Genomic DNA, 16,928 nt, shown 5'->3' on the forward strand with positions numbered 1-16,928 from the left:
TTAAGTAATAAATGGATCAATCAAATCAATTGCCATTCAATTGCTGTGTTTTTTTAACAAATGAAGGAAATGTGCTCTAAAGATCAAATGGCCTCTTCAAATCTGTATAGATGGTTAGTGGTAGACCCTTGATTAAACCTCTCCCCCTGCCCAGCTGGTGTGGCTCAGTGGTTGAGCATTGACCCATGAACCAAGAGGTCACTGGTTCAATTCCTAGTCAGGGCACATGCCCAGGTTGCGAGCTGGATCCTTGGTAGGGGGTTCAGGAGGCAACCAATTGATGTTTCCATCTCTCTATCCCTCTCCCTTCCTCTCTCTAAAAAAATAAAAAATAAATCAATAAAAACATATTTAAAGAGGGGCAATCTGGCTCCTGAGGCCACCACAGTACACTGCCTCACCACATATTTACCAAAAAAAAAAAACCCAAACAAACAAACAAAAAAACCTCTCCCCCTGATCTTAATGTTCCAACCATGATCTTTACTTCTCCACGATACTTCTGAGGTTTTAGAAGATGGAGAACCTAAGTTTCCTTGGTCTTTAAAGATTAACTATAGAAGATAAATTACGTTACCCAGGGGTAAGGAACTTAGGTTGATTTACAAATTTAGAAAAAACTGACTCATAACTAAAATCTAATGTTATCACAAAACACACACACACACACACACACACACACACACACACCTCAAAACCTCACAGGACTCCTAAAAACAGACAATTCTTTTTCCTGAAGGACAATATTCAATACCAGAGAATGATTTAAAGTCAGAATATTTATTTAATTCTCTGGAGTTTAACAAGGTTTTGGTTCTACCAATAACAACAATACTAAAAAGTATTTTCCACCCTAAGTTTCCTCTCTATAAATAAAAACTCTGAGTATGCCAGAAAGTATAGAAATAAAGATACTCAAGTTAGGTAAGATTCAGAAGTGTTTTTTAAAAACATTTTTATTGATTTCTGAGAGGTAGGGAGAGGTAGAGAGATTGAAACATCAATCCTTGATCGGCTGCCTCCTGCACGCCCCCTACTGGGGATCAAGCCTGCAATCCAGGCATGTGACATTGACTGGAATCGAACCCAGGACCCTTCAGTCCGCAGGCCAACACTCTATTCACTGAGCCAAACTAGCTAAGGTGGTAAGATTCAGAAGTTAATATAATCACTTAAAATGGTTCCTTAAATGTTTTTAATAAACATTTTAGCTATACATTGCTTTAAAAATCTCTCTACCGAATGGGTTTTCTTATTAATATTCATTAGACTTTCCACTTAAGATCCATTTTTTTCACGTAGCATACAAGCATACAATCCTCTAAATACAAGAATATATATATATAAAAATACACACACACACACACACACACACACACTGTAATTTCAAGTTTTAATGTATTAGTGTATATTTTCCCCCTGAAAAGTTGGAGAATATGTAATACATAAAGAAGTTTCCAAACAGGAAGCAAAATGAAGTAATTTATTAAATGTCTCTTTAACTAGATTAATAAATGTAATTAAAGATTCATAAGAGTCAAAGGTTTTAGGACAAATAACACAAATTGCTACCTTTGAGCTTTAAATGGCTGCAGCATATTTTACCTTTTTGTTGCATGAATAACAATCACAAACCACAATTCATGTTTATGAATTGATGACATCTCTGCATTTGAATTTCTGTCTTTTGAAAGCTTCCTCAACACTTTTCATTCCTTCACTTTCTTGAAATATATCTATAAACCGAGTCATGTCTCAGGGAATATGCACAATTGAGTCAAATAAAAAACAGCAAATCAGATCAAAATTAAAACTACAGAAAAACATGTAAATGCTGCCTCACAGCCATCTGCATATTTCAAAAATGGAAATCTAACATTTAGACAAGTATCATATTTCCTTAACACAAGTGACAAAACACGCTGAAAAGAAATATGATCATGACAACTGCAGAAGGTATACTGTCCTTAAATTGGAATTTATTATAAAATCCATATCACAAAAGCCTACTTTTATTGCATTAATGTTTCTATTTAGTGATATAATTTTTACATACTCAATTATTTATAACATACAATTTGCAATAGTTGGAAACAAAGGACTAAATCCAAATATCTGAAGTAGTTACTAAAAACAAAATAATCACTTCAGACTAAATTGCCTGTCATATCTCTGGATAATAAACATTTTAGATATTAATTTGAAGACTATTAATACTCATCTTTGAGATGTTTCCAAGATGATTAATAAAATATCTAAAAATAACAACATTAATAAATAAAGCAAGGTAGAAGGAACTTCCAATTGCAAAGCAATAGTTCTTTTTCTGAGCATCATATTCCAGTATACAAAAATATACAAACTTAACTTTACATACAAATTTAAGGAATTCTCATCTCTTGAAGTTTATTCAAAGACTGATTTCAAGGTAACAATTCCTCCCCTAAAGGTTATGTTCTCAAAAGTTTGATTTCTAAATAAAATTTTATGAACTTCAATGTAAATTATTTCTGCATGACAAAAAATGGGACTAGTAGAAAAGTAAGCTAACTCCCTCCAAGCTACGAGTGAATGAAAAGTGGTTGCTCCATGTACATCAGGTAGAGTTCCTCTTTTCAGATAATGACATTTGCTGTAGCACTAGACCCATGATTCAGTACATAGCAGAGGAGCTGTCAAGATATTTTATTTAGTTAATAAACTGATAGACCTATTAGTCATTTACACTTTAAATGTGAATTACTAGAACTATTTGTCATTTATACTTTAAATGTGAGTTATTTTAGTAAAACAATCAAATGTTCATAAAACGAAATAACAATATTACTGTTTTGAACGTAATTTTGGAATTCTGGGTACTTTATTGAGACAATAAGGTGAGTCCAAAAGCTTCAGTTGGGAGCTTTAGTCAGAAAGTGCAAGAAGGTATTATTTAAAAGAGAAGAGAGGATGTACAAAAGATTTAATTTTGTCTAGGGAACTGATAGAAGAAATTTTTTTAAATGCCATTGAAAACAATAATCTTGTGAATTCCTTTTTCTTTCTTTTGCATTCCTTAATTTTCTACTACACTTCACCTCATACACCCTTTTGAAAATACTAATTACATTATGCAGAAGCCCAGCTGGTCTCCAAATGTAACCAACCCATTAGAATCAGCACTTATCAGACTTTTAACCAGCGTACAGGTGAACACCAGCTTTTAAACTTAAAAGGGAAGAAAGAAATTTCCAGAGGAATGACAGGTGTAAACTAGAACACTGAAGAAATATTAAAGAAAATGGAATCATTGTGTCTGCTGAAGATTAAAAATCTATTTAGAAAGAATATCTTGAAGGTAAAGACTCTTCACTAATATGGCTCATGAATGGAAACTTCCTGAAGGTCTTGGCTGGTAGCAATTATTCTTTGAGGACAGAGAAATGTAAAACAAGCCTACAAAAGTTTCAAGGAGAAAGATAAATTGAAAAATACAAGTGGTGAAGCTACTAAATGCCACCTTAAATGTATGGGGGAAAGTTTTATTTTATAATAATAAATTTCTTTTTCTAATTTTAGTAACTTAAAAAGCTAGTGAAATAAGACTACATCAAGGAGAAAAACTGCTTGCAAATCTAATTTTAAGACATAACTTTACATTTTTCTCTGCAAACAATAGTTCAGTGAGAAATTACTAGAAATTTACAGTTAGTTTTATGGTTATCACTGATAAAAACAGTAACTGTTTATGTAAGAAAATCTGACTAACAATATATAGAACTACTGAAACCTTGCAACTTTCAGACTTTCACAATAATTTTAAGAATTATTTAACTAAAACCTATCACTTCAGAATAAAAGGAGGGAGTGGGGTTGCCTTACCCTATTTCAAATTTAACTTGCCGAAGAAACATGGAGAATTATAAAGTGTATTATCAATAAAGAAAAATACTTTTTAAAGTAACTCTTTAAAAATGACATTGAAATTAAGAAGGTTAATACAAGACAAGCAGATGCTAAATGTCATTCTTTATTGGAACCAACCTTTTCTATAAAAGACTGCATTGAGGAACTCTTCTGCTTGTTTCTCGAATCGAATGATTTTTGCTTGCTCTTGTTTAAGCAGAGCTTCCCGCCCAGCTCCTGAAGCTGGTTCATCCAGACCGACTAAGTGTCCCTGCAAAAAATTTGGTGACATATTTGCACAAGTATCTATCTCCATTCAATATCAAAAGCATAGATGTTAAAAAAAGGAACATTAAAAACAGATAAGACAAATTAGCTTAATACAATTAACATATTTTAAAACTTCAAATCAGGATAAAATTTATCTCCACAAAAGTATAAAAGCAAAGTGAATATGAAAATATACTTTGGCCCTGGCTGGTCTGGCTTAGTGGTTGGAGCTTCATCCTGTGCACAAAAGGGCTGTGGGTTTGAATTCCACTCAAGGGCATATACCTGGGTTGCAGGTTCAATCCCCAGCCCTGATCAGAGCACGTAGGGGAGACAACCAATCAATGTGTCTCTCTCACATAGATGTTTCTCTCTATTTTTCTTCCTTCCTCCCTTCCTTCCACTTTCTCTAAAAATCAATGGGAAAAATACCCTCAGGTGAGGATGAACAAAACTTCTCTCTCTCTCTCTGGCTTTTAACCCAAGTGTGTGTTTTTTTAAATTATGAGTTTTGTTTAAAACTTACAAAGAAACTCTAATTAATCTATAATTATTAAAGGGAAATTTTTTGAGCATTCTATATAACGGTTCTTGGGCATCTTTTCATGTGTGTATTGGCCATGTATACTACAGCAATAGTTCAGACAACTCAACTCAGTAAAAAAAAAATCTTAAAACTCCAAGTCTCATCTGTGAATCACATCTGCCTTCCTAGTACAAGATCTGTTTTCTCCAGACACAAAACAAAAATTTGTAAAGGGCCATTTGGAGGTAAAACTCAAGAAGGATGTATTTGAATTCACAATTCTGTCCCTAGAATACTATTTTACAAACTGAAGCTTTCAAATCTTTAATGGGTTGTGAAATTAACAGGTCAAAACTCACACTAGAAAAAATAACTCAAAAACAGAGTGCATCACATGCTTTAAGGGGAAACATTTCAGTATCTTAAGGGGAAACACTTCAGTATCATATGTCATCCCACAGACTGTCAAAACCTGCTCTCAGACTGCAGGAGTATTGAACTTGGTTAACAACACTTTGCACTGCCACCCTTGTACTAATAAATAAAGAGGAAACTATGATAATAGAAAAAAGATTATAAGGAAAAGCAAAGTACATCTTTTAAGTGTTCTTAGAAACAACTATTTTGTTTTTAAATACCAGTGTTTAAAATACCAGTGCATGTAACTTACTTCAAGTTACTACAATGAATCAACACATGCATTTAGTTATATAACGGAAAATTTTAAAGTGCTCTAAAGAAGAAGATGGGGAAATACCTTGGCACAATGTCAAACAAGACACTAAAGGCATGTTATAATTCACAAATGATTTCCTCAAAAATTTTAAATACACTTAGTGATATTTGTAACCATCACCCAAATTGTGTCAACAGTGCAATAAAAATACGTATTTTTCAAAGATACATTTAGCATCAATTACAAATCATAAACAAACTAGAGGCCCTGTGCATGAAATTCGTGCATGGGTAGGGTCCCTAGGCCTGGCCGACGATCAGGGCCAATCTGTGGGGAGACTGTGGGGTGGTCAGGGGGCCCCCTGCTGGCACCCACCTTGGCCAGCCTGGTGCCACCTGCTCGCTGGCCCCCCGCTGGTGCCTGCCTTGGCTGGCCTGGGGGCCTGCGGGCAGCTCCCGCATTGAGTGTCTGCCCCCTGGTGGTCAGTGCGCGTCGTAGCTACCGGTTGTCCCACCATTGGGTCGATTTGCATATTAGGCTTTTATGGTATAGGATAGTTTAATATGAAGAACTCTCTTGCATACTCAAACTTAAACAATGGTGACTTAACAATTCCATTAAAGACATGCTAAGTTTGCCACATTGTTTAAAACTTTTTAAACAAAATATTTTAAGTATTATAAATCATTACAAAAGCCTTTATTATAGTTGCACTTCCCAACATTCTCTCTCATGGACTAAAAAATTATTAAGAAACTGAATTTTAAAAGTGAATCACAAATAATTTAATTTTGATATAGATTTACCATCTAAAATGTATTAGGAACAGGTAGATATATATACCTTGGAAATACTTCAGGTTTGGTTCCACACCACCACAATAAAGTAATTCGTAATCTTTTTGTTGGTGGAGGGCCATGACTTCAATTTGTAAAAAAACACAACATCCATAAACCATAATAAAGCAAAGTGCAATACAACAAGGTATGTCTGTATTAATTAAACAGTCCAACAAAATCCTCAACTATTGATGCCATTTCATTGTTTAGAGATTTTTTAAAAACAGACATTAAATGGCATAAACTGGACTTAAACTTAACTCTGTAGCCCTACAGTCAGTCAATTCAGTCAGACCTTGAACAAAATATCTATCCTTAAACTATGTTTCATATAGCATTCTGTGTTTAGATTAGAAAGCTACTTTCTAATCTAAATCAACACAGAGCAACTAACTAAGCATTCTGTAAGGCAGGTGATAAATGTTTTTTTCTTGAATCAAATAATTAACCATTTTATCAACCTGGCCTCTGAAATACACATGACTTTAAGCTGGTACATATCAATTATGGTCACATCTATTTCTTTTTTGTTTTTAAACAGTTTTATTGAGATATAATACATATACTATACTATTTACCCATTTAAAGGGTAAAATTAAATAGATTTCATACAACTGAAATCATACACTATTTGTGGGGTTTTTTGGGGCAAATGACTTTTCTTCTAGAATAATGTTTTAAAGATCATCCAAGTTGTGGCATGTAGTATTTACTTCCTTTTTATTCCTAAATAATATTCCACTGTATGATATACCACATTGTATCCATTCACCAGTTGATGAACATTTGGGTTGTTTCTACTTTTTGGCTACTATGAATAATGCTGCTTTTAATATGTGTAAGTTTTTGTGTGGATGTATATTTTTATTTCTCTTGGATTTATATACTTAGGAGTGGAATTTCTGGATTGTATGTTAACTATGTTTACCATTTTGAGGAAGTGCCAAACCATTATCCAAAGCAGCTACTCCATTTTATATTCCCCACAGCAATAATAGGAATTCCATTTCTCCACATACTCATGAACACTTGTTATCTTTTTTATTACACCATCCTAGTAGATGAGAAGTTGTAGCTCATGGTTTACATTTGCATTCCTGTAAGGACTAGTGTAATTGAGCATCTTTTCATGTGTTTGTTGGCCATGTAAATATACCTTCTTTGCAGAAATGTCTATTCATAAGCTTTGCCCAGTTTTTAATTGGGCTATTTACCTTTTTATTTTTGAGCTGTAAGAATTCTTGACATGTTCTGTATACAACTCTACTATCAGATATATGACTTGAAATATTTTCTCCCATCTGTGAGCTATCATTTCACTGATGCTACTGTTGGCAATACAAAATTTTTTTAAATTTTTTTTTTAAATATATATATTTTATTGAATTTTTACAGAGAGGAAGGGAGAGGGATAGAGAGCTAGAAACATTGATGCGAGAGAAACATCCATCAGCTGCCCCCTGCACATTCCCCACTGAGAATGTGCCCACAACCAAGGTACATGCCCTTGACCAGAATCGAACCTGGGACCCTTGAGTCCGCAGGCCGACGCTCTATCCACTAAGCCAAACTGGTTAGGGCAATACAAAATTTTTTAATTTTAATGAATTATAATTTATTATACTCTTAACATTTGTGCTTTTGGTATTGTATCTGAAAAACTAGTGGCTAATCCAAGGTCATGTAGATTTTACTCTTATGTTTTCTTCTAAAAGTTTTATAGTTTTAGGACTTTTAGGTCTATGATCAATTGAGTAAATTTTTGTATAGGGTATAAGAAAGGTCCAACTTCCTTTGTGAAAAACCACTGGCCATAATTTTACTTCTGGACATCCAATTCTATTCCATTAATCTATATATCTATCCTTATGCCAGTAACACACTATGTTGATAACCATCATTTTGTAGTAAATTTTAAAATTGCAAAGTGTGAATCCTCCTAATTTGTTCTTTTATAAGACTTTTGGCTATTTCAGGTCCCTTGAAATTTCATATGGAAGAGGCCAGCTGGGGAGTTTGATGGGAATGCAGATTCTGCAAATCAGTTTGGGGAGTAATGCCATCTTCATAATATTAAGTCTTCCAATTCATGAACATGCGATGTTTTCCCATTTACTGTACTTAGATCTTCAATTTCTTTTAACAATGTTTTGTAATTTAAAATATATAAGTCTTACACTATTGTTAAATTTATTCCTAAGTATTTTATTCTTTTTGATGCCACTGTAAACTGAATTTCATGTTCAGATTGTTCGCTGCTAGTTTATAGAAATAAAATGAATTTTTAAATAATGCTTTATTCAGCAGCCTTGATCTTGTTGGGTGAAGTGCTCTAGAGATGTTATGTCTCGATTCATAGTGTTGTTCAAGTCTTCCATCTTTGTTGATGTTCTGCCTATTGCTGAAAGTGGGGTGTTGATGTGTCCAACTATTATTGTTGGATTATCTATTTCCCCTTTAATTCTGTCGCATTTTGTTTCACCCATTTTAGGACTCTGTTGTTGAGGATTTAATTATGTCTTCCTGATAAACTGATCCTTTTATCATTAGAAAATGTCCCTTTTTACTTCTAGTTCATTGAAGTCTACTTGCCCAGCAGTGTGTAGCCTCTGACACCATTTCTCAGTGGATGCTGTCTTGAGCATGCACAGTCTCTCTGTCCACCAGGAATGACTGAGGTTTCAGTTGGACTCTGGCAGATTCTTTCTTGGGTCTTCCTTTTATAAGCTTCTGGCTGATCCGTCTGTAGTGGTACCATACACCGAGCTGTTAGCATCTACTAATTGTTCTATTGTTTTTGCCACACCCTGGGGCATACATAGCACCAGTCTGATCCTATAAAAGTGGGGCCTCTCTGTAGGGGTAAGGTGTTGCCAGTCTTTGAGACTTGCTCCAACCCCTTTGCTATCTTTTTTAAAAAATTCTTTTAAACATTTAACTTGTCTGCTATTTCACTAGTTGCTCTAGCATTGGGGAACTACCAGCATCCTCTTAATTGTTCACCACAAAGATTTTCAACATCTTTTTGCCAGCTCTAGTCCAAAAAAGTCAGTTCCCTTGGGAGAGCTAGTCCCCTTAAGAATTCTCTGTTCTCACCCTAACTGGTTTGGCTCAGTGGATAGAGCATCAGCCTGCGGACTGAAGGGTCCCAGGTTTGATTCCGGTCGGGGGGGGGGGGGGGGCATGTACCTTGGTTGTGGGCACATCCCCAGTCGGGGGTGTGCAGGAGGCAGCTGATTGAGGTTTCTCTCTCTTTGATGTTTCTGATTCTCTATCCCTCTTCCTTCCACTCTGTAAAAAAATCAATAAAAAAAAAAGAATTCTCTGTTCTTAAGGCCTCCTTCCTTCAGAAGAACCTCTGTGCCACGGCACAAATACTGGGGGCTGGCACAGTGTCTCCCTTATCTGAGTAAGACCTGTGTTCTATAAGTGGAGGTGCTGGATGACTTGTCCCTCCAGGCACCAGAATTTTGCCTTATGAATAAGGCATGGCCCAGGACAATGTTCTCAGCCTGCTGCACCTAGAATACACTTTCACTCAGTAAAGACTGAGTGCTGAAAGGAATCCCAGGAACAGTAGTTCTCAACCTTCCTTATGCCGCGACCCTTTAATATAGTTCCTCATGTTGTGGTGACCCCCAATTTCATTGTTACAAATTTGACATAATTAAAGCATAGTGATTAATCACAAAAACAATATGTAATTATATATGTGTTTTCCGATGATCTTAGGCGACCCCTGTGAAAGGGTCGTTCGACCCCCAAAGGGGTCGTGACCCACAGATTGAGAACCGCTGCCCTAGAAGAAAGCATCAGCAACAAGAGGCTAGAAGGTATGAGAAATGCCCTAAATCTGCTCCTCCTGCTTAGAGAAGAGCTTCCCTCAAGCCGAGCTAAGGGAGGTGGGTGGGAGTGAATCATGGTTTGAATGCCACAGATTCTTGTTGTTTGTACTGAGATTTAGATTTTTAAAAAAATAAATGATTCTCCGTTTGTTATATGCTCTTAAGTATTTCCAGAGTTCAAACGTTGTTTAACAATAATTTTCACCAAATGATTGTTTAGCTTGTTTTCTATCCAGAATAACCGAAGATAAAATATATAACACAAAGTCATATACCTTCTTCAATTGAATCTGTTCCCCATGTTAAAATTTTATAGCAAAAGCCCAGCTGATTGAGTCCCTCCCATGCACCAAGAGGTCGCCAGTTTGATTCCTGGTCAGGGCACATGGCCAAGGATTTTGGGCTCAATCCCTATGAGGGATCATGTAGGAGGCAGCTGACCAATGTTTCTCTCTCATCGATGTTTCTATCTCTCTCTCCCTCTCCCTTCTTCTCTCTCTAAAAATCAGTAAGAACATATTTTTTAAAACAGTTATAGCAATGATGTATATGCACAATATAGCTCATTCTCCCTTACTGGACATACCTGTACCAAAATTAAATGTACCAAAAAGAACAAAACTGTTCATATGACAAAGAGCTATAAAGCTAAAACAATCACTAGGAGATAGGAAGTTAAAGAAAAACAATTAAATGTCATTTCCCATCCCCCACGTCTAAATTCTAGAAGGAATCATTACATACGGTACTGCAAAATATAACAAAATGATGTGACATAATAAAAAACAATTGTTCTTCTTTTGCTTTATTATCCAGAACTAAAAAGCAATCAACTTGGAGATTTGAACTGAAATCTCCTATGAGTTGTTTCCTTCAGGATTCAGGAATTGGTTCACCTATATATACATACCTGGAACATACTCCCAGAGCTTTGATTCTGTAGCTCTGGGGTAGCGAATAGTCATTATGTTTTTTTAAAAGCTTTTTCCTTAATAAAGAACTAAAAAAAAACATATCAGTATCATACTGTGAAAATTATTTTATATTTATAGTAAGTCTTGGGAAGGCAAATACCCACTTATTTAAATTTTCTCAAATGTCCCAGCCATTCTAGCTTTATTCTTTCAGATTATACTCAAAATAACTTAAATTCTGTTCTTACCACCACCAACTCCTCAAAGAAGACAGTGTTTTTTCTTATTTTTAAAAAAAAAATAAATAGAATTATACTTATAATCAGGAATAAGTAACATACTTAAAAATATTGTCTTTTATAAAATTGCTTGTTTTATATTTATCCAAGTGGATGTTACTGAATCTCAATTAAAATTCTGTTGTTTATTTATATTGTTCCCATGCATTTATTTTACACTAGTGACCAGGCACGCGAAATCGTGCTGCCCCGCCCACCCGCCCGCTGCCCCGCCTTGACACCCTAACCTCTCCACCCAGAGCTCAAGAGAGCCTGGCCCCGCCCCCAACTCCTCTGGCCACTTCAAGCCCCGCCCTCGGTCCCCCCCCCCTCCCCCAGCTGCCTCGAGCTGGTCCGCCTCCTCCAGGTGCCTCCCCGCTTCCGCCTTGAATGAGGCAGCTTCGTCCCATCATGGTGCCAGAGGAGAGTGTGGAAGCCTCCTGCCTCCTGCCTCTTGCGGAATTTTGAGTGCCACTTCCTGCGCTGAGTGCGAGCAGTGGGAGGTGAAGGACTGGTGGTGGTGGGAGGGGGGTGTGTGTGCTATGGGGCCTCACCCCGCCCTCCCCGCCACGGGATGGTCCCGCCTCCTCCGGGCACCTCCCTGCTTTTGCCCCATCTCCAGAGCAACCCGGCGGCTCTGCCCTGCCACGCACGCAGCCTCCTGCTGAACAGTCCTTACGGCATAAGGGCGTCATGACCATTAGCATGTTAGCTCTTTATTATATAGGATTCTTTCCATCATGTAATGCTTTTATTTTATTTCCTTTATTTTCTAACTGCTAGGGCTGGCATAAATGAAGAGAATGTGTGTAAAACTTAATTTTGCATACAGCTTTTAAGGAAAAGTGTAGATCATCTTTCTTCATTTGCTATGTTCTCTGGTAACGTCACTAATTTTTGTCAATTTTCCAATATCATTTTAAGGACATTTCTTTTAAGGGAACAGTGAAGGTAGCAGAAAGGAGAGGTAAAGAGAAATGCAGAAGTCTTTAACACTTTGTGGTCTGATGATCCATCACCCAAAGGAGGAAAGGAGATATAGTACTAAATGGGTTAAGAAAAGACCTCAATTCTTTACTAAGCTTTTGGTTATCTCTACCTATATATACTCCATATAATATACTCTTTTATCATCATTTATGACCATTTTGAGATTGACAATAAAACAAATATCCAAAAGATATCTTCAAATAAAGAGTTCATACTTTTCTCTACAACTTAAAGTAGCTACCTTTAGTACTAGAAATACTAAAGGAAATTATTCAGGTTGAAGAGGAATGACACTACAAAACACTGCTAAGCAATCTTAAAGAAGACATACATAATGATGAGATAAACCATAACCAGAAATTGGAAGACTCAATATTGTTAATGTAGCCATTCTCTCTAAAATGATCTATTGATTCAAGCAAACCTAATCAAAATTCTAAAAGTCTTTTTGAAGAATTGACAAATTGATTTAAAGAAAGGTCAAGGACCTAGATTAGCAAAGCAAGTTTGAAAAACAAGTTTTGAAAAAAAACTACTTGATTTCCAGATATAAAGATAAAATAATCAAGACACTGTGGTAATGATATAAGAATAGACATACAGTTCATACACCCACATGTATATGGCCAACTGACTTAACAAAGATGCCAAGATAATTCAATGGGGGCAAGAAGGCCTTATCAACAAATGGTGCTAGAACAATTGGATTACCTTGTGAATTATAATAAACCTTAACACTTAACTCACACCATATAGCAAAATTAACTAGAAATGAATCATATATCAAAATATGAGTTAAACTAGAAGAAAATATGAGATTTTCCTGTGTTTGTCTGTGGATTGGGCAAAGATTTCTTAAATAGGACATAAAATTTTTTAAGAGAAAAAAATGACAAAGGGTTTTGTACGAATTACATAAAAACTATTACAGCTTAAAAAGTGTTTAAAAATTGGCAAAAAATTCAAACAAATGTTTCATATACGATATGTATACAGAAGGATGCTCAATATCTCATTATGAAAATTAAAATTACAATGAGATACCACTACAGATCCACTAGAATGCCTAATGTTAAAAAGACCAACATTAAATGTTGGCAAGATGTGGACCAATGGAACTCTCAAACATTGCTGATAGCCTACAAAATGGTTCAGTCATTTTGATGAACCACATGGTAGTACCTTAGAAAGTTAAATATACAATTATAATAATACTCAGTAATTCCAACTCTAGGTTTGTATCCCAGAAAAATGAAAACATATGCTCAAAGGCTTATATTTATATGTAAATAAGTCTAATAGCCAAATCTGGAAAAATTCAAAAGTCCATAAAAAAATGAATGATAAGCAAACAGCGGCATCACAATGCTATAGAGACCTACTCAGCAATAAAAAGAAACAAAAGATTATATATAAATACAAGAATGAATATAAAAAAACTATACTAACTGAGGTCAAATACAAAATACTATATACTGTATGATCCTAATATGTAAAATTCTAGAAAAGGTAAAACTATACTGACTGCCTGGGTCTGGGAGTCTGATAAAGGGATTGACTGACTACTAAGTTCAAATATGGACTTTTGAATTTTTACAGATGTTGGTTATTAAACTTATTTACATATAAATAAAAGTCTTTGAGCATATATTTTCATTTTTAGGATGATGGAACTGCCCCACACCTTAAATGTCCTGGTAGTTTATAAACTGTATACATTTATCAAAATCCACTAATCTGTACTCTGAAGTGTATTATTTATATACAAAAAATTTATTGTATATAAATATTACCTCAGTAAAGAAATCATTAAAAATAGGCTCAGGGTATTAAAGATGCTAAATGCTGAATGTATCACTGAATTTCAACTTCTGAATTAACCACTTGAAATTAAAGAAATGAACTTACATTTTAGAGTTACAAAGAAATATGACACTTATTTTTTTTTTAAAAAAAGCTCTTGTGCTATCTTTTTCTTCAAGCAAGCATACTCTTAAATTGAAAAAAAAAAAACCCAGTATCTTTTATTTGCCATGCACTTATTTGCATAGTATTCTGAATATACTGTCAGTGGCCATCATTTATGGCATTTCACAGTTTTTGCTATATCCTTATATATAAATGGTGATAAGTAGGTTGATTGTTGCCCAATCGTTAATACCACCTACTGAACTGACATCTATATATCTATATATATAAAAGGCTAAGTGACTGACCATCTGACCATCCGGTACATATGATGGGCACTGACAATTTAAAAATAAATGTTTACCACACAAATCTTTCTTGTAATTAATTTCCTTTCAATGTGCACAAATCCATGCACCAGGCCACTAGTTTTAGATAAAAGGAGACTAAAGAGTAGTGAAAATCAAATTCAATGAATGATCCTATATTGAATTTTGAATTTTAAAGGAGGGTATAAAAAACTACCAAGTCTTTGGGACAATTGGTAAAATCTGAAGATTTGTAGATAAGCACATATCAAAGTTAACTTTCCTAATTTTTGACAACTATACTATGTAGTTAAAGAAGTCGATATCCTTATTCTTAGGACACAGGGAAATATACACGAAAACATTTAAGAATAAAGAGGTATGCAGGATATACCTATATCTTATTCTCATATGGTTCAGGAGAATGTGTGTGCTACATGTAATATCTAAGAGAGAGAATGAATAATAAGGCAAATTTGGCAAAAGGTTAGCAATTGTTGAATCTAGGTGAAGGGTACACAAAAGTTTTTATACTATTCTTATAACTTTTCTATAAATGTGAAGTTATTTCAAAGAAAAAGCTATATAGTGGGTAAATGCTAACCCCTACTTTTCTCCCACAAAACAGATCTTCCTTGTCTCTTCTTCCATTGTCTCCTCCATAATCCCCAGTCTTGCCATTAAATTATATTTGCTTGTGTTATGGGTTGCTCTGATACACAGTCTGAGGAAGATGAAGAGCAAAGAGAATAATAGGTAGGATATGGAAGTTAATTTTCAGGCTTCTCTTAATATCTCAATGACCTAATGAAGATAGCAAAAAAAGAAAAAAGGAAATAAGAAATGTTCTGTCAAGGGCAAGATAGTAAATATGTTAGACTTTGTAGACCACACACAGTCTCTGCTGCATCTCTCCTTTTCTTAAAAAAAGTATTTTAGCTTGCAGTATTATAAAAACATGCTGTGAGACAGGTTTGGGAACAGACCATAGTCTGCTAACCCTGGAGAGAGAGAATTATTAAAGGTCTCCAAGAACTATAACAAAAGCTCTAGTGGTTCCTGAAATAGCAAGGACATTATTGAATAAAGCAACAAAATTATGTTGGCATGGAAGTTAGACCTCAGGGCAATAAACAGTTAAACTTTAAAAATTTTCTTTTGTAACTCTAATATTTGTCATCTTATGAGTGTGGGTGTTTTGGAGGAAACAAATGGGGGAGGACGCTTACATAGTTGATTATTTTCTTTTTCAGAGTTAACACCTCAGGAAAGGAAATGGAAGTAGTAACGACAAGTTTCACTTAGGAAAGACAAGATGGTCTAGATTTCAGTAGGATGACACAAAACTTAAGGGGTGACATTTTAGAGCCATTCCTGTCTAAATTCAAGACCATGCCCACTCTGTGCCTGAATTAATTTAAATGGTATTTAAAAATTCATACCATATGGTATAGAAAATCGGAGAATCAAAAGCATGTGTATGTATGCGGGTTTATAATAACTCCGTTAGAAAGGCCTACCTGAGTAGATCATGGGCATACAGCTACCCATTGCTTACTGACATTTTAAGCAATGAACTAAAAAGAACAGACAAGATGCAACTCATTGATTTAAATGCCACTCTCCGACGTCCTTTTAATTTAAATGCCAGCAAATCTTAGGATTTTTAAATGGCTCCACCATTTAAAAAGCTCATACTCTTTAAGATCAGTGATGTAAAAGGAATCCTTCTTACTCCATGTAAATTACTAATTTTTACATTAACAAATATGAGTTGTACTTAACGTAATTTTTACTGTATGTCAATGTTACCTTAAATTTTGTTAAGCAAACCATCAAATTAAAGAATAAGAAAATAATAAAAGTTGAAGCAAGAATTAAATATGGTATTCAAAATGCACAACAAATGGGCCATGAATGACTCAGTATATCTAATTGCTATTACTGTTCATGAAAATAAAGCCTAGAGTGTAAGTGGCAAGTGACTCTTACTGCCATTATCTTTAATTCACCAGTATCTATAATAAACATTTGCTGTTAGAGCTTTTCTTCCATTATACATGTACAAGTTATTATGAATATTAAAAGACAAATACAAGCCACCCCCACAGCCAATAGCAATGGTTTTTTATATCCTTCCAGTGGTTAGAAATGAAAAGTTTGTACTATCTCAATTCTCATCCACAACCCAATCTCAATCAGAAGATTTCCTGAATATCTATCTGCTCTCCATAGTGACTGCAGATGTATAGATGCCCAATGATATCCAACTGCATATTTGAGGCAACAGTATTATAAAGCCTGGCTGAGGGTAATCTTGCCTTTTTCAAAACTCCTACAGCACTTCATACTGCTCGGACAGCAGTGGTTTTATTACCTTTATTATATTTATACTAGAGGCCCGGCGCACGAAATTTGTGCGCGGGTACGGTCCCTAGACCTGGCCTGTGATCAGGGCCATCTTCCCTGGCTGCCAGCAGCTGGCCCTG

At 35.1% G+C, this 16,928-nt stretch overlaps 1 protein-coding gene across 6 annotated transcripts in view; it reads right to left on the bottom strand.

Annotated features, from left to right (window-relative positions):
• Positions 1 to 16,928, bottom strand: part of LCOR (ligand dependent nuclear receptor corepressor) — a 115,020-nt gene that overhangs the window by 42,219 nt on the left and 55,873 nt on the right. For 4 of the 6 annotated variants that reach the window (XM_070432593.1, XM_070432596.1, XM_070432597.1 and 1 more), the window contains one exon: positions 4,024 to 4,156. The exons of 1 other annotated variant lie outside the window; for it this stretch is intronic. In XM_070432593.1, coding sequence (XP_070288694.1) covers positions 4,024 to 4,156 — 133 coding nt within the window. Of the gene's footprint in view, positions 1 to 4,023; positions 4,157 to 15,049; positions 15,136 to 16,928 lie in introns of those variants that run through there. One more of the 6 variants, XM_070432595.1, reaches the window with a different exon arrangement.

This window comes from Myotis yumanensis, unplaced genomic scaffold (genome assembly GCF_028538775.1).
Source record: "Myotis yumanensis isolate MYYU_CA2020_CCGP unplaced genomic scaffold, mMyoYum1.0.hap1 SCAF_13, whole genome shotgun sequence".
Lineage (NCBI taxonomy): Eukaryota > Metazoa > Chordata > Mammalia > Chiroptera > Vespertilionidae > Myotis > Myotis yumanensis.